At 35.3% G+C, this 27,360-nt stretch overlaps 5 protein-coding genes across 10 annotated transcripts; 2 read left to right on the top strand and 3 right to left on the bottom strand.

The window, feature by feature from the left end:
* Positions 1–230: 230 nt before the first annotated feature.
* Positions 231–5,702, bottom strand: LOC106652959 (Meckel syndrome type 1 protein-like). Its single transcript, XM_014372168.2, has 5 exons — positions 5,506–5,702; positions 4,436–4,880; positions 4,086–4,370; positions 2,425–2,798; positions 231–2,225 (listed from the first exon to the last, which is right to left on the bottom strand). The coding sequence occupies exons 1-5, from the start codon at positions 5,589–5,591 to the stop codon at positions 1,829–1,831; spliced, it is 1,587 nt and encodes a 528-aa protein (XP_014227654.2). The 5' UTR covers positions 5,592–5,702; the 3' UTR covers positions 231–1,828.
* Positions 3,799–8,870, top strand: LOC106653141 (rhomboid-related protein 3). 4 transcript variants are annotated; one of them, XM_014372414.2, is made up of 5 exons: positions 3,799–4,077; positions 6,982–7,060; positions 7,135–7,323; positions 7,406–7,749; positions 8,040–8,870. In XM_014372414.2, the coding sequence occupies exons 1-5, from the start codon at positions 3,968–3,970 to the stop codon at positions 8,560–8,562; spliced, it is 1,245 nt and encodes a 414-aa protein (XP_014227900.1). In that variant the 5' UTR covers positions 3,799–3,967; the 3' UTR covers positions 8,563–8,870. The 4 variants fall into 4 exon arrangements, with proteins under 4 accessions (XP_014227900.1, XP_014227901.1, XP_014227902.1 ...); XM_014372415.2 differs by lacking the exon at positions 3,799–4,077 and adding an exon at positions 5,879–6,610; XM_014372416.2 differs by lacking the exon at positions 3,799–4,077 and adding an exon at positions 6,626–6,749.
* A 92-nt stretch (positions 8,871–8,962) lies between these two features.
* Positions 8,963–17,851, bottom strand: LOC106653140 (carboxypeptidase D-like). Its single transcript, XM_014372413.2, has 12 exons — positions 17,341–17,851; positions 16,767–17,008; positions 16,363–16,694; positions 16,149–16,296; positions 15,979–16,076; positions 13,938–14,452; positions 13,381–13,857; positions 13,053–13,312; positions 12,801–12,972; positions 10,580–12,590; positions 10,326–10,502; positions 8,963–10,252 (listed from the first exon to the last, which is right to left on the bottom strand). Exons 1-12 carry the CDS (start codon positions 17,827–17,829, stop codon positions 10,098–10,100), a joined length of 5,076 nt encoding a protein of 1,691 aa, XP_014227899.1. The 5' UTR covers positions 17,830–17,851; the 3' UTR covers positions 8,963–10,097.
* A 239-nt stretch (positions 17,852–18,090) lies between these two features.
* LOC106653143 (dnaJ homolog subfamily C member 18-like) lies at positions 18,091–21,917 on the top strand. 3 transcript variants are annotated; one of them, XM_014372420.1, is made up of 6 exons: positions 18,091–18,176; positions 20,428–20,588; positions 20,942–21,008; positions 21,079–21,224; positions 21,299–21,406; positions 21,479–21,917. In XM_014372420.1, exons 3-6 carry the CDS (start codon positions 20,971–20,973, stop codon positions 21,625–21,627), a joined length of 441 nt encoding a protein of 146 aa, XP_014227906.1. In that variant the 5' UTR covers positions 18,091–18,176; positions 20,428–20,588; positions 20,942–20,970; the 3' UTR covers positions 21,628–21,917. The 3 variants fall into 3 exon arrangements, with proteins under 3 accessions (XP_014227906.1, XP_014227904.1, XP_014227905.1); XM_014372418.1 differs by having other exon boundaries at positions 20,428–20,656; XM_014372419.2 differs by lacking the exon at positions 18,091–18,176 and adding an exon at positions 18,220–18,396 and having other exon boundaries at positions 20,428–20,656.
* Positions 21,918–22,562: 645 nt separating this feature from the next.
* Positions 22,563–26,116, bottom strand: LOC106653091 (kynurenine/alpha-aminoadipate aminotransferase, mitochondrial-like). The gene is made up of 7 exons (XM_014372344.2): positions 25,477–26,116; positions 24,071–24,236; positions 23,791–23,977; positions 23,612–23,728; positions 23,225–23,548; positions 22,806–23,141; positions 22,563–22,713 (listed from the first exon to the last, which is right to left on the bottom strand). Exons 1-7 carry the CDS (start codon positions 25,562–25,564, stop codon positions 22,642–22,644), a joined length of 1,290 nt encoding a protein of 429 aa, XP_014227830.1. The 5' UTR covers positions 25,565–26,116; the 3' UTR covers positions 22,563–22,641.
* Between the last annotated feature and the right edge of the window lie 1,244 nt (positions 26,117–27,360).

Genomic DNA, 27,360 nt, shown 5'->3' with positions numbered 1-27,360 from the left:
CGAAAGATTTTTTTAAAAATTGAAAATTTACTCGTGGAATAAACATACATCGACGTGAGCGCAGAGGTGCCAATCAAACCCGTATATACTATCATTTTTTGTATCATCGTGTTTTAACCAAATGTTACGTTGTACATACGTGTTGAATTTATCGCATTTTTTATTATTTTTTAATTTTATTTTTTTCTTACGACAAATTATAAATATTGTACGAAAGATTGTAAAATATTAAGTATTTAAGTGAAAAATTGTAGATTACAATATTTTTTTATTCTTTGCTAAATTTTAGAAAATATTCATTAAAATGCAATTGTTTTGCGCAAAATTTCTAATGTGTACGTAGTGGTCACTCATTCTTCAACAAATATTTCTCTGCGCCAGTTTAAAATATTTACATAAAAGGCGAAAAAAATTTTTTTTCAAAAAAGAGTGAATTACTGGGTACACTTTGTGGTCTTAATCAACAGCTTATAACGAAAATAATACGATGATGAAAACGTTGAAAAATGTTTTGTGCTAAAATGAAACAAAAAAATAATAGTTGAACGAACCAGCGTTCATTCCATCGTCGAATTTTTTTTTTTTAATGTAACTATAAATACTACATAGAAACCGAGTAGCGATGAAGTTTGTTTACCATTATCGAATGCTGAATAAACAATGACTTGAAAACTTGAAGGTAAACTTGTAAATGCAACTTTACATAACAATGCAGAGACGCTTTTGTAAATATGATTAAACTTTAGTATAATCGTTGAAAAAATGAATGAAACTACTAAAGAATGAGGTGTTAATGGTGTGTCTGTTTATAATTACGAATGATTCTGATAAATATAAATGTGTCTGCTATATAATTGAACGTTCATCGAAATATGTTATAATTAATGCGAACTCACAAGTATAAATGATGATCATGATTAGTCGTTTTAGATAGATTTATGGAATTAAATAAATGAGATGAAGAGTGAATGATATCGGAACAAGACTGAACTGTCTTTAAAGAAAAACGCAAGTGAAATGTCATAGTTGATACGCTGTTTATATTATATCATATAGTGATTGCGATTAAAGCAACATCGCAACTCTTTTACATTTTTTGTTAATTTCTAATTTCTCTCAGTATAAAGTGATTACGCGCATATAATTCACATACACTGAAGTGAAATAAAATGATTGAAAAAAGGTATAAAAATGTAAGCTTGTACATAGTACATACATTTAACTTAAAAGAGTTAAAATTTAAGTATATACATAAAAATATAATAATTATTGGTTAACATTACGTATTGAGGATAAGATTAAAAAGGATCGAAAAACAAGACTAGATCCAAATTATTATTGACATAATAATTATTTACACATAATTATTGTTGCACTGGTAGATCAATCTTTATGAAAGCGAGATAAAATAGATTTTGCAAATTTGATATATTTCACTTCGAGTAAGATTTCCTTACCAGTGCGCGGTCATTATTGATTATTGATTATTATCAATAAGTAACGTTAGGTAGTGCATAGAAGTTGGGCTGAAAAATGATGATGAAAGCCACGAACTGACTATGGGGTTAAGACAAAATATGTCCCCAATGACTAAGGTTCTCTTATATCTGAAAGAAGATGAAAATAAAAAGGAAATTAAAAAAAAAAAGATTTATTTTTATTGACCGATCCTGTTCCCCTGATGTAATGAATACGTGATGTTACATTCTTTTAAGCAATAGTATCAATTTTTTTTTCTCAATATATGTCTGAAAAAAGTAAATAATTAGTGCGTCTAATAAATGAATAAAAGTAATTGCTAGCATATCTATTTATTATAGGACAAGTTTCAGGAGCACATGGCTCGAGCCTGTATCATACGCTCTCGCGCTTCTTTGAATTGAGTGAGTACGTCGTCGACTTTATTGAGCAAGCGTCCAGCTTTGATTTTATTCTGATCTGGTCTGTGGCTGACAAATTGTCGACACTGTTGGACTATGTTAACGGTCAGGTCGACGCTACCGCTTGGCACGACCTTCAAATTGCTCTTGTCGAGACACGTCGAGTTGAGCTGCATCGATGGTACGGCACAGTAGGTGATGTCGTCGAGCTCGCAAGTGCCACCGGTGAAAAAACGTCTGAGCGAGTCAATGAAGCCAGCTTGCGGTCGCCAGGCAGGTAGCCTGAACGAAAAGTGTCCGGCGCTACGAGGCAGTACCATGGACGCGTAACCTTCGATTCTGTATCTGCGCGAAAGAGAAAGAGAGCACGATTAGCGTGACTCGGTCGAGCTGAGGAGCTTACGTAAGGAGCTTTGAATGCACGCGAAATGCGACAGAAAAATGTCGAGCGGCTCATTGTTAGCGATTGACGCGAGCGCAGGTTAATGCGCCGTTCCTCGATTACGTCAAAAGCGGCTCGATCGTCACACGAGATCGACTTTACCTGGTCCAAGCATCGAGCGAAGCAACGGAGATCAATAATCTTGGCCACGGGCACAACTGCCAATCGCTCAAGTAGTTCAAATCCAGTACGATCTCGCACGTATGGGAGAAGTTGACCCGTCTGCCTTGGACATCCGTCGAACGGCTAACACGAGATCGTTGGGTTCGCCCAGCTAGTTTCGACTTGGAGTACCACGAGTCGCTCGGCAAATCGATGAAGTAGCTCACGAATAAGCCGGTATCCTTGGCTTGTTGGAAGTCCTGAGCCGAACCGATGTCCAAATTCACGTGCATTCGAAGGACTCGAGCTTCGGCTGGCGATTCCAACACTCGATAAATTTCACTTTGATGTTGCTTCAACTTTCTTTGATTTTCCTACGATAATCATGATGCAATCGGTAAATCTCTCTTCTTGACAAATCGTGATTTTACAGAAACTTCTGTCCAATCGAACAAGCAAATCAAGTGCGCTTAAAAATAAGCTATGGAAGGACATAGACGTGTTAATGATCGAGTGGCTTTGGAATTAACGTTCACTTGATAATTTTACTTGTGTGCCATAGTAAAAAGTAACAATATCATAAAAATGTTTATTCAAGAAAAAAAAGAATTACATTCTATAAAACATCTCGATGCAAAAAAAGTAAAGTAATTTGTAGGCGCAGTTGAAGTCGGGATTTATTGCATGCTTCAGTCAGCTCGGAGTACTGGTTATTTCAATCGATTGAATGGAAAGCTTGCGTCGAAAATGCCTGAGGCACATATTTTTTTTCATAATTAAATATTTTTAGATTTCATTGCATAATTGAGAAATTTTAAAACTCTGCTAAATGTAAAATATCAATTTTCAAGAGTGATTACGAGACAAAAGTTACCGATTATCTACACAAAACATAAAAGTCGAGATAATGTCGTAATTTTCTCAGTACAATTGAGGTAAATAATGCAAGCGAAAAGAGAACTCGAGATAGAGCAGTTTTTTGTAAAGATGCTACAAGCAAATTCAATTACCCAATAAAAAAATCAGACTCAAAGTATAACTTATAACTTTAAATTAGTTTAAAATGATACTCAACGACTCGAGAAACAATTATTATTTCATCGAAATTTGTTTAACCGACAATTTATTCACGTATACATGAGTAAAAAGATAAAAAATGAAATAAAAAATACGAAAAAAATTTAAACAATTCACGCATTACGATTTGAAAAGAACGTCATTGGATTGTGTTATATTATGTCCCTCTCTCTGTGCCGTGGTCATTATCAGCCGTATGTCGCTCCTCTCTCTCTCTCTCTCTGTCTATTCATTTGACGCTGGAATCGCGCGCGCTGAAATATGTAATATAGCAGAGGAAATTGAAGATTTTGGCTCAGTGAGTTTTACGCATTGTGAGCGACTGGCCAACGCGAACGAGCCATAATTTTATCTGCGCGATAACGAGTACAGGTGACATTTCTGTAAATGCGTAAAAGGTGAAAAAGTGTCTGTGAACTGGAAGGAGGGATCGAGCCGAAGCTGGCCTAAAATTGGATAAAAAAAAATGGGTAAAAAAAGGGATGAGGCCTCCGCGAAGGAGCTGGACTCGACAGTGATCAACGTGCCGTTGTCGACGAAGTTAATGAGGCAACTGTCGGAGATATCTTACGTCGGGTGAGTACCTTTTTAAGGGTGTCGGAGCGGCGCTGAATGTCGCGCGTCGTAGGCTTGGAGGAGACGTGCTCGATCCAGTAGTCGTAGCTCATGCCCGTGGCCTGGCAGCTGTAGCACTCGAGGCTCGAAAAGTCCGGGCTGACGGTGAGGCACTTGCGGCCGGGGTCGTAGCTCAGGGCGCAGAGCAGAGTCTCGGAGTCGCTGTTGCCGCGGCTGCTGCTGCTGCTCTTGCTGGCGGCTTCCTCCTCGTCTCTCGGTGACAGGTCCGCCACGATGTACATGCTTTGGCGTTCCTGTGGCGATCAGCTTTATAGTCGATGACTCGATTCGATCGATCGGTAGAGGACAACGGACCTACCGCGTAAAAGTAGTGATTCTGGCGAATTCGCTGATGTTGGGGCGCCGGGTCGATCACCTGCTTGTTGTGCCTCTCGCCGAAGGGCTTGCGGTTGCTCAGTCGAGGCAAGGCTCGCTCGTTCCTCGAGGCCAGCGGCGATCTGAAGTCGTTGTCGGACAACGGAGCCGACTCCACGTAGTATGCGTCTCCCTCGACGTACGAGTAGAGTCGCGAGCAGACCTCCTCCTCGTCATTGCGCTCGGAGGTCAGCCGACGATGGTACCCCTTCTGGCGCTCGTTCAGGCAGTTGCGCTCGTCCCTGTAGAAGCGGGCCTCGTACGGGCCGAATCGCTTCTCCTGCCAAGCGAACGTGTGCACCTCTTCCTCGAGGAAATTTGCGTCGCGAGTCTCCTCGGCATTTTCAAACAGTTCCGATAGCAGCGATTTTTGTTGCACGATCCTCACTCTGTGTGCACAGTAAATCGACATTTTTATTTTTCTGACCGATTGTCTTTTAGAAGCGCAATTCCTGCATGTGTTTACACACAAAAAATGACATCTTCCCATAAATTTATCATGTTCATTCGCTCAGCTGCCAATTTCTGCGCATCCTCTCGAAACCATTGCCGAGTGAAAAAGTAAATAAATAAAAACATTGTCGCGTGAATGAGCTTTCGTTTGTCCGAGAGCAGCAGAAGCGTTCGGAGAGATTGTTATACATTTTTTGCGCGCATTAGTTCGACGAAAGACGAACTCAAGGCCTAGGATAATAAAGTGTAAACAATGCAAGGCAAGCTCCGCTCAGGCAATTCACATCTCACTGAGCTATCGATCGTGTCTTTATATTTTTATTATTTGTTCAACGATCGACTGCTATTGTAAAGAATATTTACCGACAACTCGGGTTGTTAAAACTATTCGTATATAACCATTGGTTTAAAAATAATGTTCAAAAGAAGACTGAGTAATTTACATGTCCTTACAACAGTCGACTGTGGTGTAATTAAGCTAGAGCCAAGTCAGCAGCTCACAAAGAAAATAAGTCGTTGCATAATATCCTTGTGCAGGATAGTAGATCGAGCGGTATTTACCTGATTTTAAGATTCTCGATCGGCTGATCGACCCGATACTTGCCCGATATCTTTGCTTTGCCTTGCAGCAGTGCTTCCGAGAGCATATCCTTCACTGCGATTGACTAAGTAACAAACGACGCGAGGCTGCTGCTTTTGCTACTTCTTTTCAACAATACAATAAACAGACTGGCGATTATGGAGCGCGTGACAGCTATTGTTTTACTCGTAGCAATGCAACTGGGCATCTTTTCTCCGACTGTCGACTGTCGATGTTTACGCGTACGATATCGTAGTTGCCAAGCAACGGCAGGTGCAGTAGCAGCCACATGCTCGCAGCCCGTCTGAGTGTAGTAGAGTCGAGACTCGTTGAGACTCGTAGAGACTCGAGAGGGGCAGAAAAAGGAGTGCATGCCTTAAGGAAGAGCGCACTCCTGCAGTGCATTACTCATTCAACTTTTTATTTTTCTCCTCTCTCTCTCTCTCTCTCTCTGGCTGCTTCCTTCGTGCAGCAGTATTAGTAGCGACGTGCCGCAATATGCAGTGAAGTAATCCAAGCCTAGCTGCAACGCTCGTATCCTCGGGTTAAAAACCATAAAATCGCGTCAGGCTGGCTCTGCTCTGCGGCTTTCACTAGCGCGGCGCGCTTCCTAAGGACAAGTCTGGGGGGTCACTGCACTTAACCTGTTGCATATTTGCGCCGTCCGTTTGGTCTCTCGAGTCCGCGAGGAACGATTGTCGACTCGAATTATAAATATCGCGATCGTCTCTCCATAGCTAGTTATACTTACTGCTGACTAAGTGTATCGATCGCGATAAATTCTCAGATATTTTGCACGCATTGGAGTCGCGATAGATTGCTCACCCGTTGACTCAAGGCTCGATTCTCGAGCCGGCAATAGGTGTGAGCGTATTTTATTATACGATATACGTCGGTGCCAACGACGCGATAATAAAGCTATGTGGACTTTTTTCGAGTAAAAGAGCGTAGGCACAGTACGCTTTGTGGCCACCTGTTTGCTTCGTACGCTCTTCGATACGTTCAATCAAACAAACCACTGATCCGTTAGCTTTGACGCTTGTCCGTGGCTCCGAAACTTTTCGGTAGCTAAAGTCACCTCAGACGGTGGGTAATATTTTTTCAATTCATTTCGCCTGTACCGTGTCATTATACATATAGACAATTGTTAGACGACTCATCTTTTTAAAAAGAGTGTCATATACGTAGCACTTGTGATTCATACTGTCTTATTCTTTGGCAACTTGTAAGATGTCACTTCAGTATTTTTTACTGCATTAGTTTTCATAGGAATACATTATACTATCTTTTAGTTTATATCACAGAATGTAGAATATTTTAGATAACTGTGTTTGAATAAAAAATATAAAAAGATCAAATAGTTTAAATGAACAGTTAAAAACATTTTTTTATAAATTTACAAAAAGAATTTTACTTTTACTGTTTTACTAACCATGTTATTGAATTGATAATTTCAGGAGTTTCAAACTTATCAAAATGGCATCAGCGCGTGAAGGGGAAACTACAGTAACTATACCACTGCAGTACAATGATGCTGTGAGTAAATAAGTTTTAAAAAGTTTTATGTTGTATGTTGAATAAGCTTGATATAAACAATTGTTTTTTTTTAGCATTGGAAGTGTATTTTTGAAAAGTATGATGTTGATGGAGATGGTAAAATTTCATTTCAAGAGCTCAAAACCATGATAAGAGGTTCATCTTATTCAAATGATATTCCTAATCGAGTAGTTCGAATGATTATGCAAAAAGCTGATTTGAATGATTCAGGATATTTAGAATATCCTGAATTCATAGCTATGGTACAAAAATCACTTTAATTGTTATTATATTAGTTATTTGGAAACTACCATGTACAACGCTTGAATTAATCTTTGTGTACAGATTCACAGGAAGGATATGCAGGGAGTCTTTGGAAGTTATGTTCAAAAGTATGTGCATTCAATGGTGCCATGTAGACCTTGCAGTATAACAGCAACACAGCGATCACAGCGAACATATCTCTCTCATGATCTAACAGATGGTCTTTATGAGGAAGAATATACATGCAATCCTCCTGCACTTGCAATGATAATAATTAGTCTGATTGAAATAGCAATATTTTTGTATGATGCTATAGTTCACAAAGCTGTACTTGTTGATGGACCAGCTGCTACTTTATTCATTTACAATCCATCCAAAAGATACCAAGCTTGGAGGTATTTTACCTATATGTTTGTTCATGTTGGGTAAGTAATATATTTTTCAGATTGTTTAAATTGTTACTCATAAATTAAAAAAAAAAATTTTTAGAGATAAGAACGTAAAGATGAATGATAATATCTGACTAAAAAATTGATTTTTTAGCCGATATGATAAAATTAAAATGCGATAAATCTGAATTCAAAATATAAAGATTATTACACATATAAAGATGAAATTTTCAAACATATTTGTTTTGACTTAAATATCAGTAGACTTACTGATTTATACATAGGATGTTTATTTTTAAACGTACTCATAATTAATGACTTTCCAGATCATTTCATTTGGCGGTAAACCTCTTGGTACAAATAATGCTGGGTATTCCTTTGGAAATGGTGCACAAATGGTGGCGAGTCCTTATCATATATTTTGCCGGTGTCGTTGCCGGTTCCCTTGGCACATCAGTATCCGATCCAAGCGTTTTTTTAGCTGGTGCTTCAGGTGGCGTTTATGCTCTTATCACGGCGCATGTAGCGACGATTCTTATGAATTGGAGTCAGATGGAATTTGCCGTGCTTCAATTAGTCGTTTTTGTAGCAGTTGGAACAGTCGACATTGGTCAAGCAGTTTACGCTCGCTTAACAGATGAGAAAAATCAAATTGGCTATGTAGCTCATCTTGCAGGTGCAGTTGCTGGATTATTAGTGGGAATTAATATATTGAGAAATTTAGAAGTACGAACTTGGGAGAAGGTTCTTTGGTGGGCAAGTTTCATCACCTATCTAGCTCTTATGACTGCTGCAATTATGTGGAATATATTTTATGATTCATACTTTCCTCAACAAATTTACAATTGAGTTGTGGCCTTAACGATAATTATAATTCGATACAGAATACGAAAAAGAGCTTCAAATTAAATTTAAGAAAAACGTTGAATTTTACTAAAATCGATTTTAAAATGTGAAGTATGCAAAAAAATATTTTCTAAATTATGAAAAAGTATCTGTATTCAATGTTATGAACTTGTCTTGGATTTTGTAAATATATTATAAAGAAAAACGCATTTCAAATCGTGATATTTCTGCAAACAACAATGAATGCCTAAGTACAAATTATAGATACAGGAATATATGATGAACATTAAACGAGTAATCCATCAAATATTTTCAACAATAAAATTGCATTTTTTTTTATAGTGAATACAATTGTGTGCGTATTTTTAAAGGCGCTAAGTATTATTTATAAAAAAACTTAGGTAATTATGCAAGCTTTTAAAAACCGAATGTATTCATTGAATTATTTGCTGTTTCGATTTTTAATAAATATACATATAATAAGTATGTAAAATACTTATGTAATTCTGGGTTTATTTGACGTAATAAATTAAGACTTAAAATTTAATTTATTTAGGAACAGTTCCAATTTTTATTATGCACAAACAAATGATCTACGTCGAAGTACGAAGTTCTCAGCCTTCGAGAACATTATTTTAGCTCTTAAGAAATAGTATTTATATTTTTTGTATATTTTGTATAATTATTTACAGTAAGCCAATAAAAAATGATAAACTTAAATTCTTTTTTTAATTTTATTAAATCCATTAATAATAGTAGTAGACATTTTCGAAACTGGTTTTTTCGTGTATTAGTGTATGATATAGTAGTAAAATCAAAAATAAATAGCTGCCTTAATTATCAATTGCATTTTACTTTATCTAGATTATATATAATATAAAAAAAAATACGTTCTCAATACGTAATATCTAACATTCATCACAGACAAATTATTTATAAATATTTCTTTAAAATTCATTATAAAAATATGTAAAAAGTTTATTCGTCATTTATATATTACTTATAGGTGTAACAATTAACCACCATTCAAATAGGAATGTATTAAAAAATCTTAAAATTTGGCATTCGTATTTATAACGCGATTACATTTAAAAATCTTTCTCTGACAAATATTTTCTTTTAAAAATTATACAAAATTTAAAGTGTAAATTACGTATCTGTAACTATTAAATATTACAGTTAATTCTTTACATTTCATTGAATAATTATACTAATAAGTACATAGTTAAAGTGATTAGAACTCATTTCTTAACAATTTTATATACATACATATAATTTTTGCAAATGTGAAATGAATTCTAAAATTATTTACAATATAAATCAACATTAAATTTTTCTGGAGCGGCATTAGTAAATATTTTACTGGAGTAACGTACATTCGCAACAATTATTACAATTTACTTAAAATGTTATCAGTCATTTAGAAGGTGAAAAAATTTCATCTACCTGCAATGAATGATGTATTGATTTATGATGAACACGATGCTTTGGATTGAATCATCTCTTTTTTGTATTGAACAATTTCTGACAACAAAAAGCTAATTCGAATCGTCAGGATTTTTTCCTTGCCATTCTCTATCTGGTCGTATGAATTCTAAATCACTTCCTTCGCTCGAGCTCAGATTATTTTCATCGTCATCATCGTCGTCAAAGTATGGTTTGTAAGCAACACTTCCATCGGATTCTTTGTATTCTAAATGATGTTTTATCGTATTAAGAAAAAATAATACTTAAAGTTTTAATAATATGCTCTAGAAATGAATTACCTTTGGAGGGTCTCTTGAATAGCTCAACCTCCTTCTCGTCATCGTCAAAAAATGAAGTGCCATCGCGCAGCAAACTGAACGCATACGGACGGCTATCGTTTTCATTTTCTAGTTGCCTAGACTTGCATTTGACTATAATGAATGTACACATGGACAATATTACAACGATGATGGCTCCTGTAACAAATATTTAGAAATATATTTTAAAAATGGGTTCAAAATGTTTACAGTATTGCGCGATTGTATCTATTTACCAGATAAAATGACAAATATGAGCCTCGGCATGCCCAAAATCGTGTCATCCTTTTCGAGATTAAGCATAATTTTGGCGTTAATCTTATTGCTGTTGGAGACATTAACTATTTTTTCCATTCCATAGTAGCCGCTGGCCTCGACCTTGATCAAATGTCCACCAGGCGGTAGCATGATGTAATAAGCGCCGTTCTCGTGGCTCATTATTTTGTGTTTTGATATATCGTGGCTAAGTACAGCGTTAGGAATCGGCGCGCCAGCGTTAGACACGACAAAGCCACTTATGTGAACCATAGCCGCGCCCAACATACTCATTAAACTCTTTCTATTATCTTCCCAAGCAGTTTCGTCGTTGTCGTCGCTGCAGCAGTTCACAAAGGCATCCAGTGGTAAGGCGTTACTCTTTAAATAGACGTAGTCCAAGAAAGAATCGGTATAACCGTTTTTTAAAGCAATGCCGGCGTGACTGAAACCCTTTTTCTCGATGTAGGGTGAGGAAATGCAACGAGGCCCAATCTCTGTCATGGTGGGATGATTAGCTGTGTAAGTTTCAGCCAAGTGTTGTAAAATTCGATCATCACCAGTGATGTAAGGCTGACTTTGATTCGACGATAATGCAGCACCATAGGGAATTTCTACGTGGAGTGATCCACTCTTGAGATTTACCACCATCAATGGTTTGATCGTTTTTATCCAGTCAGCAATGAGTTTTGAATGTTTATGATAGCTCAATTTGTAGTCTTCGAGTGGAAATGAGAGCTCGTTCTTCGATTTGTACTCGCAGTTATTGGTCTTATCGGAATCAGGATTCAAATCAGGGGCAATGATGACATTCAAAGACTTAATGAAATTGGTGACGTCCGAGTTCAAACCATGGTTAGATAAAAGATGCGTAGCAAATCTGGTCAAAATTCTGGAGGTAACGGGTGCACCTTTGCCTATTCCAGCAGTAAATAGCACTATAGGCTTTCCGAGCTCGTTATCTCCATCGGAAATTTCCAAAGCCAAGATTTTTTCGTTTTTTTCACTCAAGCCGATTTGTCGCAGTTTTGATATTTTTTGATGTTTACTGTTCAAGTTATCCAAAGCTTGATTTATTTCGCTCAACTTGATGATGCGTTGTTGTGGTATAACTTTAGCTCCGTGGTCTTTGCCTGGATTCAACTTGATAATTACAGAAGCTACAGAATCGTCTTTTACTTCAAGTTTATATCGCACATCTTGGTAGCCCTCACAAGTGATAAGAGCCTCGTACGTGCCAACAGGAAGTATTGTCTTAAAGAAGGCATTGTTTTTTGAAACTTTGTACGTGGCATTGTTAATTTGAACTTGAGCGTCTCTCAGTGGATGTCCGGTAGCGTCTTGGATTTGGGCGCGTACACCAGTCGATAATTTTTTAACCAAATTTTTCAAGTAAACAAGGTTTTCGCGCCAGATTGAAGGAACTTTTTCAGGCGTCGGCCATTTGCAGCAAGACATAGAATAACTCAATACTGGAATGTTGTATTCCTTTCCGATGAATCTCTCAACTTTGCGGAGTTCATCGTTATCACTAGAACAATGATCGCTGTGCGCCCATTTTTGGAATTCCTTTGTAAAATCAGCGAAAATGTCAAGTTTCGGCGTTGTGTAAGAGACACCCACTTTACGACCACCTCCGAACAAGACCAAAGCGTCGAATCCTTCTTCTTCAAGAATTTTGTCGAGTGCCTGCGGTACTACATCTAATTTGAGACCTTTCTTAATTGGAGTTTGAAAACGATGACCAACTTCATCTTTCACAACAGGATTGCACTCGTGATTGTCGGAGATCAATTCAAAGTTTGGATCTACTCCTGGAATAATGTGGAGGACAACTCGATCGAGGAGACGATTGGTAAAATCATCACTATCCTTGTTTGCCTTAAGAATGTGACGTGCTAAGCGCAACAGGATTTCACGGCCAATCGGTTGGGAAGCAAACATTCCGCCAATTAAACCAATATGGATTTTAGCCTCTTCGCTGTTGCCCATCTGTGATCGAATTCATTTGTTTTTAAGTAATTAATATAAAATGTGGATTAACGTTAAATAAAAACCGACAATAATTTTAAAGAATTGTGCAAAATTTATTAGAGTAATCTTAAATGTCATGAATAATTCGTACTTGATAGAGAGCATATTATTTTGATAAAATTATCTTATGATTCGATATGAACGTTTTGAAGGAAATAAAGATCTTACACCATGAGTTATTTTTAAGGAATGTATGGCTGAGCTGTAACGCGAGTCATCAGCTTTGAATTCAGCTACACTTGGATCGAATTCGAGTTGTTTGAAGCTCTCACTTAATTCGCTGTTGCTGAGATATCCGTTTTTCTGATTAGCTTCCAAGTCAAAATCATTCAAATGTATCCTGAAAAATGGAAAAGCGATAAATGAAAATTGAATTGTTAATTGGCTGGTTTGTTGATTTAATTTTTAACAGCAAATTACCAGTGAGGAACATCGTCTCTGAGGAGGGTAAAATCTAGCCGTGCTTCACCTGTGTCTTCAGGAACGATAACTGTTCTCGTTTGTCGTTCAAAATTTGGTGCAGTTACAGTAACATTGTAAGTTCCAGGTAGCAAAAGACGCCAATAATCGCCTAATTTACTGGCGTAAATGTCATGATCGTGACCCTCTACGATAACCTTGGCACCAGGCACAGTACCACCTATACTCGATTTGATCATACCATGAATTCCTTTGCGCGTCTGTAAGTGTCATAAAAGTTTTTGTCGGGTTCAATTAATAAGAGTCATAGTCCATGAAAAAAGCTTACCGCTTCGATGTACTTGAGCAAAGCTTCCCTGTTATCTCTCCAATAACTTTCTAAATCCGTTGCGTTCGGATACTTGATGCAACTGACTTCGAGAGTCAACTCGAAGGCGTTGCTGTGAACGTAATTGAAGTCTTGCATTCCTCCAGTAACGGGATACCACTTGGCACCGTTGGTTATACCACCTGGAAATCGTTCCTGCAACAGTCCGACCATTGTTTCTCCGGGTTTCAAGGGACACGGTTTTCCGAGATGCATTGTGGCGTGAGCGTCCGAGTACGTTTGGGCCAAGAAGCGAAAAACATCGTCGTCGGGACTGGGATTCGGGTAAGGCATTCTATTTCCTCGCGAAGCTGGATTATCGTCGTAAGGGTAATTGGCGACCAATGCGCCACCGTGTAAATTAGCCGACAGCACAAATGGTCTCGATGTTATCCAATCCATTACTGCTTTGGTTTCAGGTTCCTGAACGTGATTGTACTGTAAGCAACGACTTTCCATTAATATCGATAATATCAACAATAATCATATATATAAATCCAAAAACACGGAAAGCTTACTTGGTTTTCTACATATTGATCGGGGAAGTTTCTGTTTAGATCGACATCGTGGTCATTGTTACGTCCTTTGACTCCATCCCAATCTCCCGGAATAGAAACCTCGTAACCATCGGGATTCATGCTTGGCATAATATGAATCATAGTGGAATTCATGATCTTGGTGACGCGTTCATCCGTGCCATAATTTTCGCACAAGTAACGAGCCAAGAGTAGCAATAATTCGCGACTCACCACCTCATTTCCGTGCATATTACCTATGTACTTCATCTCGGGTTTGTCTGGATCGTGCTCGCCGCGATTTTTATCGCTCGGCGACGTCAGCTCGATGACCCACAACTCGCGCGCCTTCACTGACTTTCCAACGCTGTAGACTCGTGCAATATCCGGATAATTTGATTGCAAGTCGTGAAGAATACGAGTTAATTCCGTGTAATTGTGGTGAGTGAAATCTGGTTTTGTGTAGAAGCCGTTAGAGTCGCGGTCTTTCACCGCGCGCACGACTTTTTCCATTGTGTCTGAGGATTTTTTTATCGATAATTAGCTTTTTCAGCGTTATCAAATTTATTTTCGCTTATTTCGTGCCTACATTTTCATTCGCTAACGTACTTTTGTATTTTATCAATCATATTTCCGTTGAATGACCATTTATTAACGTTTGAGATAAAATAGGTAATGATTAAGTTAAAACAATATGTTTGTATGTGTGTATGTAACTACTTATTAATGAAGATAAACGTTTCGAAATGTTTTACAATTTTAGATGTGAATGACAGTTACGTGATAATAAATAAACACAAGGTATGGAGTAAAGAAATATAATGCATAAACCCAAAAAAAATCAATTAAAATAAGATTCACAAAGGAATTTCAGGAATTAAGGCTTGGACATTGCTCAATTGACAAAACATTTAGAATTGACATTAAATATATAGCCTCTTTATTTTATATACTGCACTATACATTTTACACAATTTGACGTTCACTGATTTATGTATCATACAAAGGAATCGTTTTATATTTTGACAAACCCATTTTTACTCTAACTTATACCATGATAGTGCAGAAAAAGATAGCTGATAATGGAGTATAATTTAAAATAAAATGAAATACTTATTAATTTGAAATATGAAGCTTTCAATGTTGATCAGTCTAAAATCTTTTGTTCGATATTTTCAACATGGAGTTATTAAGCGTATGATAAATAGTAAAATTATAAATCATTTACGTAAGAATTAATAGATTATTTTTATAAACTTTTTAAACAGTTCAAATAAATGAATAAGTAACTTGAGATTAAAATTTATAAATGCAACGTTTCTAAAAATATCCACTCTGAAAGTTTAATCAAAATATATTACAGAGTTTATCATTAATACATAGTCTCAAGCCAAGAAAATAGTTGTTCATTCTTTTATGTATTGAATAACTTAGATGATTATATAGTGACCAAAGTCGCTGTGTTGACTTTGTTAATCCAATTTAATCATTTTAGAATTTAGACACATTCACTTTGATTTTTCAACATTTATAAGTGAATAATTTTGTTTCACAGCTGATACAACGCTCAATACCTTGTGTTTATGCTTTTAATACTTAACTTTTGTTCACAATTGCCATGATAATGAATTTGTCTTGTTATATTATTTTATTAAATCACAAATAAGTCTTTGTTTTGTTTTAATTATTAAGTAAGCATAAAAATCATCAAAATAACACTAAAATAAGGCATTTTCACGATTATGTCTATATGAGTTACTATTTAAGAATAGTTTTAAATATTACTTTGTTCATGTAAGTAAATGACACGTTAATTTATCAAAATTATCGATTACGGTTAAATTATAATAAGGTGTGTTTCAGATCCAAACTTAAAAATAGTTAATAATTGGCAGAATAGAACATTAGAGTTAAAATACTTTTCCTCATGGGTTAGTGAATAATCACAATTATTCTTCATCGTTCAGCGACGAGACGAATCTCTGAGCTGGTGAAAAACGATTTAAGAATGGTGAAGCTTGATAGTAATAATTTTCAAAATTACCTTGTGGCTCTCTGTACGGAAGTGGTTCTAAGACAAAATTTACGATTTCGGCATTGCCATTTTTAACGGTGACTCGCTGAGGTTCACTTGAAGAATATCTATAAAGCATAGTGTATAATAAAGTATTTGTTTTATTTACCATCTGTTACATGGTATTTTCACAAACTTACCCCCAAGCTGTTGCATAGACGGTATATGTATCAGGTAAAAGTAGACGCCAATATTCTCCACGATTTGTACTTGTAATATTTTTATTTATTCCAATCACGACAATATTAGCATCTTCAATAGGTTGTCCATGCGTATCAGTAACAAGACCTAACAAAAATGAAACAGTCAGTAATCTATGATATTTTTTACCTTTTAACTGAATTATAAATCAACCTTTAATTCCAACATGAGCTTGTTCCAGGTATCTTAAAAGAGATTCTTTATTTGTTTGCCAATAACCAGGTAACTGTCGTGCGTGAGGGTACTTGCAGCAACTTAGCTCAAATGTGACTTCAAATGCATTAGATCTTGCATAATTGAAATCTTGCATGCCTCCTGTTACTTTATACCACTTTGCTCCATTAGTGACACCACCATAAAAGTTTTCAGATGGGCAGGCATTACCAGCTCTCATGTTTGGATTATTGTCAGCATAAACATGGGCAAGGTGTTTGAACATTCTATCATCGGGAGATTTACTTTCTTCACAGCATTCACCTTCAATTCTAAAGTAATACAATGAATAAAAATGAATACAAAGACTCTGGATAGCAAAAAAAAGGAGAATTCATGCATACCCCGAATCATATGGATAGCTAGCCACTAAAGCACCTCCATGAAAATTAGCAGAAAGTACAAATGGCTCAGTTACAATCCATGTCATCATTGCAATAGTCTCACTCTGTCTTCTTGCTATTAATTTTCCACCCTTGATGTGACTCATTCTGGGATCAAATTGATCCGGGAAATTCCGATTGAGATCAACGTGATTGGCATTTTCTCGGCCAACAAAATGATCGAGTGAATTGCAGAGACCTTCCTGCAAAAAAAATCATGTTCTATTTTAGATCAATAATTTATTTTTATCGTCACAATACGTAAAACCGCAGGGAAAAGAAATCAATAATCGCTTGAGCTGTCACTGCTGCTACGTTCGTTTCACGCGTAAGAATATGTACGAAGTAAAGTTTTTGTATGAATGACGTGATAGATGGACGAATTTACGCGTTTACAGAATTTCCCGAGAGTAGTATAGTTTTGTACACAATGGACGATAGAATCATTGCGGTAAAACAGTTAACTTTCACCTGCCCGAGGGCTCTAATAAATAAACTTTCTCTGAGGTAAACTTGTATAGATATTTGAACGAACCTTTGACTTCTCGAATCCGTCTGGATTGAGCGAGGGCATAATGAAAATATCCGTATTATTGACGAGCCTAGTCACCCTTGGGTCTTTTCCGTAGTTATAAAGAAGATACTTGGCGAGGAAAACCATGAGTTCTCGACCAACTGATTCATCACCATGCATATTGGCCACATACTTGACCATCGGCTCTCCGAGCTTCCTTTCGCGAACATTTTCACTGATCTCCAAGACGAGGAGGTCTCGGCCCTCGACGGATTTGCCGATGGAATGAAGTCGCGCGAGATTCGGATACTTGTCGGCCAAATTGCGAAAAACCTGGCGTAGCTCGTCGTAGTGGGTGTAGTGCGGAACCACGAAGCTCTCGTCGACCTGAGGTGGCGAGGACGAGCGCAACGAGTAGCCCTGGGCGCAGCCAGCCAGCAGCAGCAGGCCCGCTGCTGCGAGTATCAGCAAGGCGGCAACGTGTTGCTGCTGCTGCCGATTTGCTGCCATACTTTACTGATTTTCAGCCACAACGAAGCCGAAGAAAATCTAATGGAACATAAACAAATACTGCGCTCTTCGGTCGGTAGACGACGACGAGATATCCTACTAGTTGAGTTTCGGCAGCATCGTTGCGTGCTATTGCCTACACTACTGTCCAGTCGGTGAAAAATTTCTCTCGACGATATACGCTGAGAGCCGCTCGAGTTGGACGTGACGGGCTCTGGACTGTTGCGTGTGAAATGCGTCCGAGACACTGTTTCGTATGTGCAAATATCGTCCAGCTGGATGGTGCGCAGTGCGCACGGCGGCTGCCAAGTGTGAAAGAGCTTCGCCACTTCGTGCGCCGGAGATAGGTAAGAGCGAGATAGCGACTCTGATGACGTCTGTGCCTGCTAACGTATACGACTATATACAGTTACATACGCACCTTACATGTATTATTCAGATTCGCACAGATCCAGGCTAACCTTAAACATTCGCCCGCGTCCCGCAGTGAAATCGTTGTTATTTTTTTCTCTTATCACGGAGGATATGACGTTAAACACCCACGTACGGTCGTTACCATATGGCGAGGTATAAATGTATACTCTCTTTATCACAAGCCTATTCAAAATTCCAAACACCCTCAAGTTACCGACCACTAAGCTATTACTTGAATAAGTAATAATGAAAGTAAAATTATGATGCAATGAATATTTAAAAAAATTTTTAAACTTTAAATATTCAGAAAATCTCATAGCTACACTTTCAAATGATCAAATTCTTATTTATATGATCGCAAGTTCCGTATATATTTTAAGACATAAGTCCATTTATAAAGATTTCAGTCTTCGAAAAAAATATAAGCAAGTTTGAAGTTCATGTGGTTGATAGTTAAGTATAGGGCGGAAACCAGACGATTCCCATTTTTTACGCTCACAATCTTTTTCCCTTTGTTCAAGAGTGAGTACTGGATTCGAAAGGTTACTTTTTCTGATATCAGGGTATTTTTTGAGGTCAGATTCAGCATTTGCGGAATAAACCTATGGACAAGCTTTTCGGATTTTCCTGAGTTTTTGGCGTGTTTCAGGAAAGAGATTGAAAGCCACGATTACAGATTTTTAAAAAATATTAACATACTCTCAAAATCCATGGGAATCCATGGACGTTTAATCCCCATTAGTGTCGATTCTAAGCGAAATTTTCACCTAATGATATGAAAAAATTGATGGAGATATATGTACAGTCGAGCCCCGGGGGAGAGCCGGTTAAAAAAATGCGAATAACTAAGCATTGTTCTTATGGGAAAAGGGAGTTCGGTTCCCCGTCCGACTGACATGTCAATGTAAGAACAAGTAAAACCACATTTTTTTAGCAAAAATCAAAGTTATAATAAATATTTGTTTTTATTTGAGAAAAATACTCAGTCAAACTTTTTTGCTTTGGTCTGCGCATCAAATATTTATACAAATGTTGATAACACTGTAATAATTTCTTAATTTTCAATTGCAGCATTTGAAAGCTGTGAGACATGAGTGGATCTTGTTCTGCATCGGCCAAAATTTTTCCAATAATTTTGTGATCGCGAGTGTAAATTTTGATTCTTGATCGTCATTCTCGATTTCATCGATGCTATTGACCCGCATGCTTCCCCAAATATTTAGCACTCTCACGAATTTTTCTTCCGTTATCACGGAAATTAATCTGATCGTAGACTCGTTAACGTTAAATCTTGCGAGAGTATAGAAACTCTTTCCCCAGCTGCCAATGATCAAGAAATTCCATTTTTTGGCCAAATTCAGAACTTTTTAGAGTTCTTCGTTTCAAAACGTTTTTTGCGTTGGTGGAGTTATATTTTAAAAAAATGTTTAATTGGGTCACAAATGAGCATACCACGAATAACGAATCCACGAATTCAGGGGTACAACTGTACACTTCAAAAATGCAAACAACTTTGAATTTTTTGGACCACAAAACATAGAAATTATCGAAATTTTAAATAATTCATTTTTCGGGTAAGTGGTTCGATAATGTGCAGACCTCAATACTTTTTACTTATTTCTAATATTTAGAGATAAGTTCTTGAATTTTTTCAAATTTTTGTGAGTGTAACAAAACTGATTTTTTTAGAAATCAAAGATTCGATTTTTAAGTTGTGTTCTCAATTTTTCCGATTTTTTGTAAATGTTGTAAGTGTTTTAAAGTGAAAAACCTATTTTTTCAACGGAAATCGTATTTTTGAGGCGCAATAATATCTATGAAAACTCTAAAGTATTCTCACTTTGGGTAAGAAATACACAATGAATAGAACCTTTTAAGGAATATCTAAAAAAAAACTGTTTTTCTCTTAAAACTTCCCTTTCAATTTATATCATCCGCTTTTTCTGAAATAATTGATTTCTCTAGAGAAATAATTTCATAAATAATTTATTGTTTTTTTTACAATTTACTAAGATCGACTGAAATATTTAAAAATATTTACCAGAAAAACTTCAAAAAATTACTGAATTGGAAATGGTTTTATTGTGTTCCGGAAATGTGTACATAGCCACAAATTCCGAAAAAATATATTTCTAAATAAGTTTATTGACTTTTTTTTTTAATTCGTTTACTGGCCTTTTTCAGTGTACATAACAGCCTTGACTTTTGGTTTTTCGCCAATTGACAACGACATCTCTCTGTAACAAGATGAAGCTTAACTACAACATATTTCACAGTCGCAGCATTCGTAGAATTTATCACGCAGTATTGAGATAATTTGCAAGTCGCAGCAGCATCCAATAGACGTGAGTGACATCGATTTTTGACGATAAATATTATGCAAAGAATAATTTATATTCGAAATAAATAACTCGTACGTATAATTATATCTGAGCTTTGTCTGTCTTATTTCATTTAAGATATCATCTACAATTTTTATTGTAAAATTTGACTAACATAACTATTAATTTATTGAAGTAAAAAAAGAAACTTTTGCTTTTATCTGTATTTTTATATACTTGCTAACTCTATTGAAATTTTAAAATTCCTAAAAAAAGTTTATATTTGTTGGTTACAACTTAAAAGCTTTATCATTTTGAGAATGAGAATATGATAGATGATGTCATAATTTCAATTATGTGATAATGTTTCATTACAGATTTGAGAATTAACAAATAATTATAAACCATGAATTATTCAGAGGATGATGTAGCTCATATTGAGAGGTCTGTTGCCCACATTCTACTATTTTCAATAAATTACAATAAATACAAATAATTTAACTTTTTTTTATAGAATATTAGAAACAAAAAATTTCTATGAAATTTTGCAAGTATCTACGAATGCAACAGATGAAGAAATCAAAGCTTCCCATAAAAATCTAGCTCTGCAGGTTCATCCTGATAAAAATAATGCACCTGGAGCTAAGGATGCATTTATTGGTGAGTTATATTATTAGTTGAAATGAAATATTTTTATCTATCTCTGTACTTAATGATTAACTTTTTTGATACAGCTGTTCGCAAAGCAACAGCAGTTTTATTAGACAAAGAGAGAAGGAAGGAATACAATGAATATTTAAAGTCGCCATATGGATTTTGTGAGGATAAATTTGATTTATCAGGTAAAATAATTGAGAAAAAAATTAAAGTACATTTGTTGAATGTGTTTAATTATTATCTGTTTTTTATTGTAGAAGAAGCAGTGGATGCTATTTTAATAACAGCAGGTATTGTTAGTGCTATTGGCATTGCTGCTGGTGTTATTGCTACAGGAGTAGCTGTATATAAATGGCTAACTGGTGGTTCAAAAAGAGAGGATGAAGAGCCTAGGTATGCCAGGTAGAACTCCAAATTTTATCTTTATTTTACTAAATAATAAAATTCAAACTTTGTACATCTTAGTGTTAAAAGTACTAAAAACAAAAAAATAATTACTTGGAAATTGGACTTTAATTCCATTATCGAATTATAAAAATTTAAGTAGCGCTTGTATATTTGAATAAAGTTACGAAATAATTTTAAAATAATTTTTATGTTAACACTTATTCTAGAATACAGTTAATTGAATTGTATAAAAATTTGAAAGATGTTAAATTTTAAGCTTCAATATAAACTATTTATGTTAATGGAAAACATTTTAATTTCATAGTAATTCCTACTAATGATAAATATTGGAAGGAAACTGCACAAGATAAGAGTTGTAGCAGTAATCTTGAAACTGTAATATTCCAATTAGTTTGCCACTTGTTACCTCATGGTGACATTTGTAACTTCATTATTATAACATTGATGAAAAGAAAATTGTTCAAAAATTATTTGTTATAAATAATGCCTGTTATTTACAATTAAGTGCTATAATGTGCAATTAGATGAATTTTTTGTTATTTAAAACATAATTCATGAATCATTGTTTACAAATTGAAAAAAGAATAGGTGATTTAGATTCATGTGTAAACTTTTACTCAATGATTGTATATATTAGCAGTCTAGTTTGTTAATGTGAAGGAATATGTGTTATGGTTGATTTTAATGGATGAAGGTTAGTGATCAAAACAAAATGTGTTATTTCTTTAAATGTTGAAAAATATAAAACTTATAACTTTATTATAAAATCTTGTTTTGATTATGTTTTATCTATTTCAATCTTTAATCAATTTTATTCATTACATGTTAAGATGAAAAATATGTAATAATTTATTCTAACATAAAATGAAACAGTTTCATGATAAAAAAGTATTATTTTTGAGCCCTAATGTTATTAGTTTTCGTAAATTTTTATTTTTAAATTTATTGCAATGTAAATCCATAGACGATATTTGAAATATTAAAAATAGTTTTATTTTTCACGTATTTCATATTAAGCTGCATTGATTTTGCATTGGGTTTTACTTGTTTCTTCTCTGATCATAGCGGCTATCTTTGAAAGACCCTAGAAAAATAAATGAAAAAGAAAATGAAAAAAAAAAAAAAAAAATGAAAAATAATAAATCCAATCTTATAATAGTGAGAATTATTGTTTACTTTTTCCATGTCCTCTTCACTAGCTTGACTGTAGCACAGTCTGATGTAAGAGCAAGGCGCAGTTCCGTCGGCGTAGAAAGCGTGACCTGGTAATACAAGCACACCTTGCTTGGCACATTTTTCAATCACCAGATCGTAAATGTCGTCCATTCCTTTGATCTTCATCCAAACGAACATGCCTCCTTTTGGCTCAGACCACTCGGCGATTCCGGTAAAGTGCTTTTTAATGACTTTCAACATGCAGTCACGCTTTTCGCGATAGAATTTCTGAATATTCTTGAAATGAGCGTTAAGTTCGTCTTCGCTCCAGTTAGCTAATACTTCGCAGACTAGAACCTGGATCAACGATTAATAAGCGTTGAAAATCTGCTCGATGCTTTTGCTCGAACTATTGCATTGCAAGTTGGGATAATTTTTACCTGAGACAAAGAAGCAGGATGCAAGGTAGTACTAGCTTTGTGTAGGTTCAGCTTGTCCATAAAGGCTTTGGGGCCAGTCACGACGCCCAACCTCAAGCCAGCGCTCATGAATTTGCTGAAGGAGTCGAGACGAACCACGCGTCCTTGGACGTCCATCGAGAAGAACGACTTTGGCTGCTCTTCGAGGAAGTGCAAAAAGAAATAGGCGTCGTCTTCGATGATGATAAAGTCGTATCGACAAGCGAGTTCGTAAATTTTACGTTTCCGTTCGGTCGAGTAGACCGTACCAACTGGATTGGCCCCGGTCGGATTTACGTACAGTAGCTGCTCAAGACACAAATAACGTTACATCGAATTCATGAACGATCCGTCAATTTTTTACTCTACCTTGGGCAGCGGCTTCTTGTTTTTAATCTTCTCTTCGCAAACCCGCTCGATTTCTTCGGCTAAGATTCCCTCCTCGTCCATTTCCAAAGGAATAAAGTCAGGTTGCATCGGTAGAATCTGTACAAACAATTGCTTCATCGATAAAATTACTCATTTTTGATTATGTCTACATAACATACGGAATTGAGGACGCCGGTGTAAGTTGGAGACTGGACCATAGCTGACTCGCCCGGCTCGATCAACATGGAGAACATCTTGCTACAACCTTCCATCGATCCAGCAACGATATGTATATCCCAGTCATTGTATTTAGGAGAGTGGTATTTTTTTTGGAACTCCGTCATCGTTTTCAATAGGGGTATGTGCCTGATTGCAACAAAAAGCCCTCAACGCCTTATGATGATTCGATATATTTTAAAGATAAATCTATTCGATTATAAATTCATTATTTTTATTTACCCTTGGGTCGGTCCATACTGCAGAGCACTAGTTAAATCCTTATCAACGAGAGTTTTTTTCATTCCATTGCTATACGTGATGGTGATTTCTTTGAAAGGGAAGAGTGACGCATTGGGCAAACCACCAGCAAAGAACAATGATTCGGGATTTCGCATATAAATTTCCGCTGCAAAAGTTTGAATAATTTCAATTTTTTTCTATCGACAACTCTCATGTCTATTTTGTTAATTTTCTCTTTACTTGCTCGAGCTTTTGTTAAAAAATATAAATTCAATTTAATAAAAATGAGTTTAGTCAATTTTAATGTTTTCCCATACTGCAATGCGCAAACATTTACTTACTCAATATTCTAATCAAATCTGGTTTTCGTCTATGAGAAATATTTGTTATCATTTTATCAAAATTAACAGTTATTTGATTTTCCGGCATTTTATTCAATAAGACATATGCAAAGTCGACTAAAGAAACGAAATAACACCAGTTCTAACCGAACCAATCGTTAGACCCCTTTCTACTTACTTTTCGCGAAATAATCGAAAAAGTTGAAAACGAGGGTCTGTATCATCTGCAAAAAGTTTATTGTGTGAGTTAAATAATCTAATCGCTTTCCAAACAATTGCGGAATAATTCGATGCGTTACCAAGCCTGCTTGCTCGATGCATTTTTTGTTGTGAATAATTATCTCTCAATATTACGATTTTATAATAAATGTAGAATACGCAATTCTTTAGCTGATTGAGGGAATTTCCTTTCGTACGTGCTTTAAATTCTTTTCGAGAGTATAATATTTTTTAAATTTAATAATGCAACGAAAACGTGTTATTGAACTTAAGAAATGAAACTGCTCCAAACCAGATTCAAATGGAAAATATGCATTATGCATTTGCTATCTGCATTTACACTTGGGTAAGATAAATTCAGTTAATGGGAAGTAAAACTTAGATATAGTGAAGTAGGGTCCGCCTGTGTGTATAACGTATTCAGTAATAATAACAATAGCAGACGGGATATAATTAAATTCAATAATCATTATCATATTATATTCAGAATGAAATTTTAAATTGTGAACCTAATTAATTCATATAATTTTACTTCCGCATTGACAGTTAGAAATGCTTATAACAAGTTTGGTTGTAACAAAAAGTCGTTTATAACGAGCAAATGATATCATTTGGTTGGTAATGTTAAAAGCAACATTTTTTATTCTTTTGAGAGCGGCTTAAACGTTTCAGGTTAATGTTTGAAAAAAAAATTCAATTCAAAATTTACTGTAAACCTGGAATTTTTTTATGTACTAAGTTGGCACAAATTTAATATACATCATATTTTGCAGATATCATCTGGATGATCTTATCTCTTTTATATGTAGAATGTATACGTAAATAAAACATCTCCTTTTTACTTACTTAAGGTTCTAATTAAATTTGGTTGCCTCAGTTTGGCAGCCTCGGTAAAATATTTTCCATAGTCCATGATACGCTTCTTCACAGACATTTAACTGTTCGTAATACTTCACAGGTTTTGTGAGTAAAAAAAACTTGTGTCTGATCGTTGACAATCACGGATACACAAGATGAAGCGTACACATATATCTACTATTTTATGTTATGTCACAGAGGGTTTATCACGAAAGACCGTTTTAAAAATACTGTTATCGCAGACTTTGCAGCCGCAGAATATTTACAAGTTATCAAGTGCAAATTATATCAATTTCTACTCTATGACGATAACCGGATATTTTTTACATAATTGTAAATTTGTATTTTATTACATTTATTCAATTGCGATTTGTAAAAAATTGACTTTCCAAAAAAAGCTAGTTTTTAGGAGTATAATTAGAGTTCACTGCCGTATTAATAATTTAATACAATGATACATTTTTGATGCAAATACATAATTAATATTATTTTGAAAAAAGATAAATCACAACGTGGTATTCGAAAATTTAAGATTTCCATGTATATTTTCATAAATACCTAAGTTGTATTATTTGTATCTGAAAATGGGCAAACAGAATACCTTATTTTACGAATATCTAATATTATTTATCTAATTATCTTTTAAGAAATAATCTACAATAATGATAAGTAACTGTTGAAACGTACTCTAAGTAACCTCTCCCTCCTCACTGGAGAGGAGCTTTTTGAACTCATTCTTTTGCCGAATAATTTTTGTACATTGAAGGAGTAGGGGCTCTGTAGAAGAGGAAGGAAGGCAAAGAAAGAAAGAGAAAGCGAACCAAAGAGGGGGAGACAAAAGAGCATCATCTTGCATCATCAGATAATTGATTTATATTTATTAATTAATTTTATGAAACGAAACTTTCATGCTAATTTTTAGCTCTTGAATTATTTAAAATTGTATTTATCTGATGCTAATATACTTTATTAGAAATATATTTTTTTGCGAAATTTCTAAAATTTTTTCGCAAATGCATCATAGATACACCGTATACTTTGAACTGTGAATAATTGGGTAAAAGTTACGCTTACATTACATTGAAAATTAACATTTTTATTATTAAATTAAATTAAATTAAATTAAAATTTTAATCGTTAGATTAAAAATGTATTTCCCAATTTGGAATAATGCTACTTTTATTGACTGAATAATGAGACATGATACTCTCACCGAGTCGGTATTGCAGTGCACTCAAGTACCGAGTCATTTTAAACATTCGTATTGTTTGTAAAAAATAGTAAATTCTGTATCAGAGTGAAAACTAGATATTATCAAAGCAGGTGAAATTTGCATTGGCTGATAAATTACACGTGCTCTGAGACTTTCCAGTTTTTCATTCGCTAGGTGCAAAATATATTCGCTACATAAGATATTCCTTTAAATTATTATCAACGAAAATGAATTCCAAAAATCGATTTAACCGAAAGTATATTCAAATTTTCGAGCACGTTTTACGCTAGAATCTGAGTCCTGCTGAGTTCGTTTCGTCATTAGCTCCAAGTGCGATTTACGAACAGTCTCGAGTGCAAAATGCCCTGGCAAATGCAGCAAATGCTCATCAACAAAATTTAAGCTAAATTCGAGTGCAAAAGTTTTTCACCGAAGTAATCTATTGTGGACTTATTGAATCAGATATTCAAATTGTAAAAATCTGAAAGTTTAAAAGTAATAGAGCGAAGACAATGGATAATGCATTTTGGTATGAATACACGTACATACATAGATGATTGATAATTTTGGTTTAGTTTCTAAAAGTATGAATGAAAGTTAATTTGAGTCTCTGGTTAAAAAAGCCGTCAAAGTGATCTCTGAGAGGAAGCAATTACAAA

This window comes from Trichogramma pretiosum, unplaced genomic scaffold, assembly GCF_000599845.2.
Source record: "Trichogramma pretiosum strain Unisexual culture from Peru unplaced genomic scaffold, Tpre_2.0 scaffold8, whole genome shotgun sequence".
Taxonomy (NCBI): domain Eukaryota; kingdom Metazoa; phylum Arthropoda; class Insecta; order Hymenoptera; family Trichogrammatidae; genus Trichogramma; species Trichogramma pretiosum.
The sequence above is the reverse complement of the archived record's forward strand: the minus strand, read 5'-3'. Positions and strand labels throughout refer to the sequence as shown.

Excerpts from the sequence above, each read along its gene's own strand:
- LOC106652959 (XM_014372168.2), bottom strand. The coding sequence starts at position 5,591 with ATGCTCTCGGAAGCACTGCTGCAAGGCAAAGCAAAGATATCGGGCAAG. Across the intron at positions 4,371-4,435 it reads AGAATCACTACTTTTACGCG|GAACGCCAAAGCATGTACAT; the intron begins GTAGGTCCGTTG and ends TGATCGCCACAG. Across the intron at positions 2,799-4,085 it reads GCTCCGACACCCTTAAAAAG|GAAAATCAAAGAAAGTTGAA; the intron begins GTACTCACCCGA and ends TGATTATCGTAG.
- LOC106653091 (XM_014372344.2), bottom strand. The coding sequence starts at position 25,564 with ATGTCTGTGAAGAAGCGTATCATGGACTATGGAAAATATTTTACCGAG. Across the intron at positions 23,729-23,790 it reads ACACCGGCGTCCTCAATTCC|ATTCTACCGATGCAACCTGA; the intron begins GTATGTTATGTA and ends TTGTTTGTACAG. Across the intron at positions 23,549-23,611 it reads ACAAGAAGCCGCTGCCCAAG|CTACTGTACGTAAATCCGAC; the intron begins GTAGAGTAAAAA and ends TGTCTTGAGCAG.
- LOC106653143 (XM_014372420.1), top strand. The coding sequence starts at position 20,971 with ATGAATTATTCAGAGGATGATGTAGCTCATATTGAGAG. Across the intron at positions 21,009-21,078 it reads GATGTAGCTCATATTGAGAG|AATATTAGAAACAAAAAATT; the intron begins GTCTGTTGCCCA and ends TTTTTTTTATAG. Across the intron at positions 21,225-21,298 it reads AGCTAAGGATGCATTTATTG|CTGTTCGCAAAGCAACAGCA; the intron begins GTGAGTTATATT and ends TTTTTGATACAG.
- LOC106653141 (XM_014372414.2), top strand. The coding sequence starts at position 3,968 with ATGGGTAAAAAAAGGGATGAGGCCTCCGCGAAGGAGCTGGACTCGACA. Across the intron at positions 7,061-7,134 it reads CACTGCAGTACAATGATGCT|CATTGGAAGTGTATTTTTGA; the intron begins GTGAGTAAATAA and ends GTTTTTTTTTAG. Across the intron at positions 7,750-8,039 it reads TATATGTTTGTTCATGTTGG|ATCATTTCATTTGGCGGTAA; the intron begins GTAAGTAATATA and ends ATGACTTTCCAG.
- LOC106653140 (XM_014372413.2), bottom strand. The coding sequence starts at position 17,829 with ATGGCAGCAAATCGGCAGCAGCAGCAACACGTTGCCGCCTTGCTGATA. Across the intron at positions 16,695-16,766 it reads AGCTATCCATATGATTCGGG|AATTGAAGGTGAATGCTGTG; the intron begins GTATGCATGAAT and ends GTATTACTTTAG. Across the intron at positions 16,297-16,362 it reads AGCTCATGTTGGAATTAAAG|GTCTTGTTACTGATACGCAT; the intron begins GTTGATTTATAA and ends CATTTTTGTTAG.